The 9,534-nt window shown below is 36.2% G+C and overlaps 1 protein-coding gene across 1 annotated transcript in view; it reads left to right on the plus strand.

Moving 5' to 3' along the window:
- Positions 1-9,189, plus strand: part of ETNK1 (ethanolamine kinase 1) — a 59,960-nt gene extending 50,771 nt beyond the window's left edge. Inside the window, exons 7-8 of the mRNA XM_048826801.2 lie at positions 196-269; positions 1,328-9,189. Of these exons, the coding sequence (XP_048682758.1) occupies positions 196-269; positions 1,328-1,400 (147 nt within the window). The 3' untranslated portion in view covers positions 1,401-9,189. The remainder of the gene's footprint in view (positions 1-195; positions 270-1,327) is intronic.
- The last annotated feature ends 345 nt before the right edge of the window (positions 9,190-9,534 follow it).

Raw genomic sequence — 9,534 nt, forward strand, 5'->3', positions numbered from 1 at the left:
TGGTGTCAGAAAACTTACATTTTAGAACAAAATCTTTAATTATAAAATAACATTTTTGGCTTTTTTTTTTTTTTTTTTTTTTGGTGTACTTATAGAATAGTCCTTCAGACAAGCCATTTTGCTCATTCCTTTGAACATATACTTGCTTTACAGAACATTAAGCTAATAATCTTTCACCAATTATTTTCTCTTTAGGCCTCTCATTTCTTTTGGGGATTGTGGGCTCTGATTCAAGCCAAATATTCCACCATTGACTTTGATTTTCTAGGGTAAGTGATTGTGCTATCTATAAATAACTAATCTATTTCCTCCATTGAAATCCTGACTTTCAGAACTACACTAGGTCTGAGTGAAATGATCCTGTTTTGTTGTTAACATGCTCAAGCAGGATGCTCCAGAGATGACCGTACACAATTATTTTTATAGTGAGATTCTATCAAGACGACGGGTAATGTCAGTTCATCCATAAAAGTCTGGATCGATTGATTTGATTTTGCTTTTTGTGGGGGGAAATTCAACTCTGTATTTTATATTTTTAAAAAAAAAATTATTGTGCTCCAGTAAATAGTGTCTTCCATGCAGGCATTATCCAAGCACTTAACAATTATTAAGCCACACAAACGTGTTTGGTAGGTGGCATTTGCATGGGAGAAGTAGAGGCACAGAGGTAAATGGCTTGCTCTTGGTCATACGCTGTGTTTATGGAAGAGCTCGGATTTAAGAACCAGGAGATCTGTTCCTATTAAAAAATAAAATAAAAATTTCTTCCTTCCAAATAGCAAGGGACATTTAGTCTAATAAATTCTAAATATTTTTGCTTTTTAGTGTCCTTTTTTGAGATACTAGTTGATGTTATTGTGGGGTTTCATCAAAAGAAAAATGTTTAAAATTGTCAAATGAATGCCCCTGGCAGTATGAAGAAAAAATCCTATTAAGTTTATTATGACAAGATTGTGCATCTTTTTGGAAATTTTGCTGTAGCAGTTAAGATGCTAGTTTAGTTCATACTTAAGTTACTAGTCTGAGTCAGCTTGTGACTAAGCTGATGAAATACTATGTTGAGATCATACTTTGTTCACTTGAATTTGATATTGAAACTCACTGGACTAGTGAATCAGTCATAAGATTCTCAAATGTAAAAGACACTAGATAGTAACCAGTAGATGGCACAATAAACCAAACAAAAGCATCATGATACTGCACAAAAGCATGTTGCTGTTGTGAAATTTTACAATAAGATTTCAAGATTCTTGCCATAAACATGATCAGACTCCGAAGGAATTCTCAGCTCTTTGTAACTTTTGTTTCAATTCTATCCTTTTAATAGGTACGCAATTGTTCGTTTTAACCAGTATTTCAAAATGAAGCCAGAGGTCACAGCATTAAAGCTTCCCGAGTAACGAAGAACTTCAGTGATCCTCAAGTGGATAAGCGATCCTTAGAATCCTTTTTGAGAACAGATACTGAAAAAGCTAAACATTTTGTTTAATTTCTGTAATGTTCACTTGGTTGTTTTGCTTTACAAATGATGCCTCTAAACAAGTCTTAATGTTAAATCTAATAAGAAGAGCATACCTACTGTTGATATAGAATGGATTAGAAACTTGCTAAATCTTTAAGGCTGTAGAGATGGCAATTTAATCCTTACTTAAGTAATTTAACATATGTTGTATGTGATTTATTTATTATGAGTTTAACATGATTCCATTGCTGCTTTCATCAATTTCTGTAAAGGTTGAGTGCAGGCAATGAAACTGTTCCAAAGGATTTGTTTTTTCACAACTTATTTTATTAAAGTGACATTAACTTATATAAAGACTGTACATGGTCAGTAGAGAATCTTAATCTTTAACTGTATACAAAAAAACCCAAACCGTGAATAGTGGTAATTTTACTCTTGAAATGCCAATCACTGGTACTGAGTAATTGAGGGAAGGAAAATGAGGATAAAAGCAATTTTCTACATCACAGTACTTTGGATTTTATAACAAGGCCTATCTACTTATTAGGGTTAAATATCAGCATTTTGACTTTCCTTCTGCTACTATTACATAATAGAAATCTGACGGCTTTATGGCCACCAGATTATTTAGGAATGTGTATAGTATCTGACAGGAAATGTACCAACCTTAACTTGTATGGGAGAGTTTCTTGTTTGTTAAATTTTTCCATTTATTTTAAAGACCACTATTCCAAAATCTCAAGAAATTCCTTATGGAAGGGAGTAAATCTTCAATTTTTTTTTTAACTCTTCTATGTTCTGAACTATATATATATTACTGCAACAGGATAGAGTATTGAGTTTAAAACAGTGAACATGAAAAATCCTGTTGCTCTTGGGAGCAAAACAATACCACTTCAGTTAAAGGATACATAGATTTTTAAACCTTTTTTCCTTCTTTCCTCATCTTTCCAGCTTGGATTCTTGTCTTTAAATACTTAGGTCCAGTAGTTATAGATTCTGTTACATTTTCTGGCTTTCTTCCTGTACTGATAGCAAAAATATTAGTAGCCCAAAGTCTCAGGTTCAAAGAATGTTCTTGAAATGTGTGAGATTTGAACAGTGGCGCTTTGATCATCCTCAGTGTTTTTTAAAAAAGCTATTATACCAAGAATGGTTTGAAGTACAAAATGTGAATTGAAAAGAAAATGTTTACTTTGTGACTGTATGTTGAGAGAGGTTGGGGATGATGCTTTAAATCTTGAAAATTGCTGTCGTTGAGCAGTCAATCAATTCTGATGATTACTCTGAAAAAACTTTGCACTTTGGTCACTGAAGTGCCCACACGTACAAAGTCTGCATGTATGCACATACAGTATGTGCAAACACACACTCACCTTAGGAGTAGATTTTATGGGGAGCCTGCTGCAGACTCGGCAAGGATATCTATTCACAATTGCTCTATAGCATATTGTCAAACGCAGATGGGCTTTACAAAAGCATAGCTTGTTTCAGGATGCTTAAAGCAATGACATGGATGAAAAACTTTCACCTTATACACCATTTTAAATGGTGGTCTGTTATTTTACAAAAGCAAGCTTTATTTCTTAAAACTAGTTTGTATTTATCCCCTGGTGGTTCCAAATGTGGATTTTCTTACAATCAGATTCTTAAAATTTTAATATAAATGGATAAACTTTTCATAAAAAAAACTTTGAAAGTGGGTAAGTCTTATTTAGCACCTTACTAAAGTAGTTTATTAAATTGGACAGATTCTCTTCATAGTCTAAATAAAACTGACCAACTGAAATTGCATGTCCTTCTGTAGCATTATCAAGGATTTTGCTAGAGCTCATGAAAGTGACAGACAGTGAACAACTTTTTAATCTTTGTACCTGAAAAGTTCTCTCCTTGCTAAGAGGAATATTCTTCCACACTTACCCACATTAAGTAGTACCTTGGTCCATAAGTTTTGTCCCTTTAATTTCGGCAAGACATCTCTTGGAGTAAGGTGCTACTTAGTGTGAGTACCAGTGTTGGATCCTGAAAAAACCTATTTCAAGATTAAAAACAACAACAACCCCTTTCCTGATAGAGTAAAGTGACAACTTCATTTCTGGCGTTGGTAACACATACATATTTGAGAGTGAGAATGTGGGAGTTAGCTTTCACTTTTAACCTGGTAAATTGGAACACTGGCCAGATCCCCCTTTCTAACTATCCCAAAGAGAACTGTTTTAAAATATATACAGCAGTGTCTGTTTATTCTGAAGTACAGTCCAGCTCTTGAATTAGAATTAGTCTAATTAGTCTAGAATTAGTCCTAATTCTTTTCAAACTCTTTGGCTACTCAAGGGTAATGTCCCATACTCTCTGATGAGAGAACCACAAGGTCCAAAGAAGCCCTGGTAATTTGACCCAGAGAAAACAGCTGAGTGAAAGCTTCCGGAGTAAAGTGCTGGCTGAAAGAGGCTTGTTAACTCCATGAGCAAAGAAACAGCTGTTGTTTGATTCCTACTGTGGGAAGCAGGACTTTACAAAGAATGTACAAACAGGATGGCATCAAAGAAATACCTGATTACATCATCACTCTCGCCTCCTAATGGAAACAGCCTGCTAGAACTTGAAAATTGGCTAACCATTCAGGCCAAAAGAGGGTGACACTGCAGATCACTCTTTCTGCAAGGGGGAGAGGGCAAAGCTAGGATGTCTCCTTTGCAGTTTATAAATCCCATTGTCTCCCTGCCCTAGTAGCTCTTCCTATGCTGGTACTGTTTCAGTTTGGAATTGTACTGTAATTTTTTAAAGGAGGTGTTTGTTTATACAGTGCAGGTAACAATCTCTGCAGGGGAACAGGTTACTCCTTTAGAACATAAGCTTTTTGTGACTGGATGTCAGCCTCAGTCATGTTGAGCTGCCAAATTCTATGGAACTCCTTTCACAGACCTCAAAAACACTTTGAGGCAAAGATATTATAAATACAATAATCTTTGCCTGAGCCATTTTTAGGAAGCACGAGACTTATCACAGAGTTATAACAGGAGACTTTGCAGTATAGTAGAGACCTGCATTTTCATGTTGCGTATTAAAATCCATTTTAGAAAACATGGCTGTGCAGTGGCTTCCATTTAAGACCAGCATATGCAACAAACTTCAAATTCTTAGATCAGGTTGTTCGTGAAAGATGTTATTAGGAAGTAGTTACTTTTTCCAAAATGAAATGCCAGTCACCTGGAGTCTCATACCTCAACAGTTTTATCCAGAACTGCTCAGAATTTCCTCTCCTATAGAGGGTATTCTGCAAACATGTTCACGTGGGAACTTGGGATGGCACTGCAGGGTTCAAACTTGGGTTTGTCACTGCAGATACCGTACCACCTGAACATGGGTGAACTAGTGATGCCTCAAAATAAGGAACTCCCATTTCGTTAAAATTCATTTCCTCATTCTTAGTAATTTGAGGCTACTTAAAAAGAAGGAAAATGTCTCAGAGCTCTAGAAACATCCATCCTGGCTTTGTGTTGCCAAGAAGATACTCTGTTGCCTTTCTGTTTAGCTAAAGGCTTGAATGCCAAACTTAATAACTTTTACTGTATAGTTAAACCTATATTGTAAATATAAAGAAGGTTGTTAGCAATGGCATTCATGCATGTGCAGCATCAGTCAATAGACCATAGTGGCCTGGTTGCTTTTGTAAAGCAGAATTGTGTGAATTTTTTTCTTCTGACACATTTCTACAATCAGACCAGGTTAATCCATGCCTGATTTAATAAGACACTTAAGCATCAAAGCTTTTTAAATAATAACCAGTGTCATGTAATTTTAAACTCATTCATGTAGCGTTCTTCTGCATTTGAAAAAGGAATTGTCAAACTGACTCACATTAACCCGGTCTGACTGGATATGTATATACAACAGTGTAAATAACCATTTGTAAATTAATGTGAATTGTACCGTATCTTGCATTTATGGACTTGTGTATTGCATTGTACTCTCTCCTATTTTGTAGAAATTTTGATGTAAAGAAAAAATCCAACTTTGTGTGCGCTGACTTTTTTGTTAAATTGACCATATTCAAGGAATCTGTGTTGTGAGATAATCACATACATTACCTTTAATTGAGCATATTTATGTTTCATGTTAATAAGGTATCCATTATAGTCTACTGCTGCCGTTGTCTGCTTTCCATGTGTTTTTATGTTCCTTTGCTTTTGGGGATAAATGAATAGTAATACGCTTAGGTGGGGGAAGAGCTATTCTAGTAACAGGGCAAATTAAAAATGCTAATTAGTGGTAAATTTATTGTCTTTCAACATAGGGAAACTTAAATCTGATACTCACATCTCAAATGTTGTCATACATCACGTGTCATTGGCAGCCAGTAATATCTGCTGAACACACGTGGAAGTTTTAAGTACACTTCTTTAAGTCGTATTGTTGTTCCTGTGGTGACAGAAGTTTGTTAAGGGAACACATAGACAAATTCCTAAGTTAGAAGTTTCCCGTGTACATGAGCTGTGTAATGACAGGAGGATTAATTACTGTTGTGCAGCTGTGTATGGTATAATAAAAGGCCAAATAATTAATATACATCTGGTTATCAGTTTCCAGAATGCTACAGTAGCTAAGGTACCAACTAACTAGTAGCCCACTCATATTTATGGAAACTGGTGTCCGCTGGGTACATTCTTCCACCAAATCCTTTCCAAGCCTGGATAGGTAAAGTAGAGGACTAGTACACCACTTCCTCTCTCAGTGTAAAAGCTGCCTTCCCTGGACTTGTAGTAAAATTTAAACCGTTTATTGATGTCTTGCATGTGAGTTGAACAAAAGCAATAGTTTGAAGCAGACTTGGTATCGCTTTTAATAAAATAATCAACTGTTGATGCCAGTATTTCAACTTTGAAGGGAAGTTATGGCAACCTACAGGTATCTTCGTGCCCTTTGAGTGCTTACTGTAATATATTAACTGAATTCCCTTGGACATTAATTCCTTTTTTCTTGATGCAGTATACTTTCACTGTTTGGAAGCCAGAACTATTCCCATCAAACTTAGCCTATTCAAATAGTTAATGGCCACTGTATCCACCATACAAGAAATAAAGACTTCGTATCATAATCAGTTCCTGGTTTAGGAAGTCCCCTGGAGATTAGGGAATTAACCTCAGAAGTGAAGCATTAAGTTTTGTACACCAGCTTGTACACCAGCTGAACATCTTGTTACATACAGTAACTTCCGTCTACCTTATTTTTAAAGGAAGTTCTTTAGCTATCTACAGTGAAAACAGAAGAGCTTTGAGCCTCTTGCCACTGCTGTTTGTAATAGATTTGCTGGAAAACGTTGGTACACAAAATATGGAGGGTAGGAGTATTCAAATATTTTGGTTGTCAAGTTCACAAACAGCTCTTGGTGCAAGTCTATCTAATGGAAATATACCAGACAAAAGACACACACGCTCTGAAAAGGTATATATGTTAATATTGCCTAGGATCTCCAATGGTGCTGTTTGATGGTAATTAGATCCCAAAGGCCTAAGTGTCAAAAGATCAATATTGGAGGGGAAGGGAATAAATCCAATTAAAGCACATGTTTAGATTTCTGGTTTTTGACCTCCTTATACTTAGGCAGTTTACTGACTGGATCAGATTATAAAGAAAAGGGAGCTCATTCCAGCATGATGAAGCCTGGATTTCTTTAAAAAGGCAGTTAGTTGGTGGTTAAGAAAAGTTAAAGTATACCCTTATTTCCTTCCCACCAAAAGGTTTTTTGTTTGTTTGTTTTGTTTTGTTAAATAGACATAGTCACGAAATACAACAGCAATTTCCTGATAAAACCTTCGTTCTTTGTACCAGTTGGAATGCAATTCCTTTTGTTGCGGGGGGAGGGCTTGTTTTGAAGGCTATCGGGAGGGTTGGCTGCATCCTAATTGGCTGTGAATTTGAGTTGGCTGGTTCTTCAGTGGGTTTTAATGTTTTGTATTTTGATTACTATGTTCTTAGATGCCCTTTGAAAAGGCTCCTCTGAAAAAATGTTCAAGTACTAAACTGGTAAAGGTAGCACCTAGTCCTACGCCATTTGTCACACCGTGCAGGATGTAATTACAAGTTGCTGAACAGTAAGAGTTGGATCCTATTTCCAGAGATTCTAGTGCTGATGTGCATTATCATAGCTGATTTTTTTTTATACATTTGCTCCTGTGGATTGAAGGCTCTTTGCTATTTGTTGGTCATGAGTGAGATGACAGAAGGCTGACCGTGTTCTTGTGCCATGTAGGTGTGCCTTTTGCTAACAACCGCTCGAGTGAGGGGGGCTCTCCGAGGTGGTAGAACCGCACAAGTCCGGAGGGCACATGACGAACTTTGTGGCCTACACACCTCTGGAATGGAAAAGAAAATGCGTAAATTGCTTTCACGTGCCAGTTGCGTGGTGCTGCTCTAGTGATGTGATGAGACCCTGGAAATGTCATTGTCTGACTTCAAGTGGCTTTACCAAATGAGCTGTTTGTGTAGTTTGTCAGTTTCCTAATTACCGTAGCAGAGGAATCTCCTAAAACTGTATTGTACTGTATTTGTCTGCGCGCAATTGGCTAGTTTGCATAATATGAAATATTTGATTCTTTAAAATGCTGAATAGTCTAGAAGATACTCTTCCTTCAGATGCTTTAATGATCGCTGCTTCATTCACTGTCGAGAAAAGTTGATTGAAACGGTCCTGTAGTGTCAGAGGAATGGTCTGAGCACAGGACTGAGAGCCATGAATACCAGCTAATTCAGGAATTGATACTGATTCCCTCTGTGGCCTTTGAAAGCTGTTTAGCTTTTCTGCCTCAGTGTCCTCAACTTGTAGAAGTGGAGAATAATTTACATGTCTCCCATGGATGTTGTGAGCATTAACTTAATGTTTGCAAAGTGATAGGAGTTGTAGCTTCATGTAATGCCCCTGACCATTTTTGTTTTAAAATCACTTATCCTTATATGTATATATATTTTTTCACATAACTGGGGAGAAATGCACACAAACCACAATGTGAAAGTGACTTATAGGGGGAAACAGTGTAAGTTGCCAAACACAATGTTATCAAATGCACAAAATAAACTGGAAAACAAAAATTCTAATCTTTGTTATAATTTTAGCTGTTTACTTCTCCTGATCGTAGCTATGAAATCTTCAGTCAGAAGTGTGTGGAGGTTTTTTTTGTTGTTGTTGTTGCAGTGACCCTTCTTTCATTTGTGTATCTCAGATACAGTCTGTGGTAGTGTAACGCAGTGTTGTATATAAGAGCTTTGATTAGTCTCAGCATTGAGAATGTATCAGTATCTTAAACAAATATAACTTGAAGTAGATTTGTTGGTTCACAAATTTGTATTAGCCAGCTATCCAAAGCCCTGTAACACTTGTAAAGATAGGACTATGGGATAATAGGAATACTTTCCAATGTCATACCATTGTTCCACAACATTTTTTCATTGTTTTCTCATTTTTTATGTTTCTGTTAAGTCATATGTCCTGTGAATAAAATGGTCCCAATCTTTAAAAAATCATTTCTATGTCATAGAGTTAACATATGTTCTGTTCATTCATCAGCTTTCACTGGAATGAACAGTGTTTCTTTTGAACGAAACATTGGAGCTATGTTATAATAAAGGCCTTCTACCATTGATTAAATGAAGGAATGTATCTTTCAAAGATTTATATTGTGTAAATAATTTAAAACTGGTTGTAACAATAAAGCTGGTTTCTAACTGCATTATTAGCATATATTTGGATTTTGTTTCTCATTTGAGCTACCGCATGCTGCTGTCTTTAACTATTGTCGAGGCTACATATTTCTATTATAAACACCCATTTCCAGGTGTTCATGACTCATCTGGAAATAAAAATTCCCTGGGGCTGGTACTTGGCTTACAAAAACTATAAGCCTATTAACATTTCTATTTTACAAATTAAACATTGCTAGGGCCATTAACCAGTACATGTTTTAAAAGGGGGAGGGAGTGGAGAAGGTATGACTCCCACTGTGCTAATAGCAGTCAAGCAAATGACTAGTGCACATACAATAGTTAACTACCTTCCAAGAAACATGCTGTGGATT

This window comes from Caretta caretta, chromosome 1 (genome assembly GCF_965140235.1).
Source record: "Caretta caretta isolate rCarCar2 chromosome 1, rCarCar1.hap1, whole genome shotgun sequence".
NCBI lineage: Eukaryota > Metazoa > Chordata > Testudines > Cheloniidae > Caretta > Caretta caretta.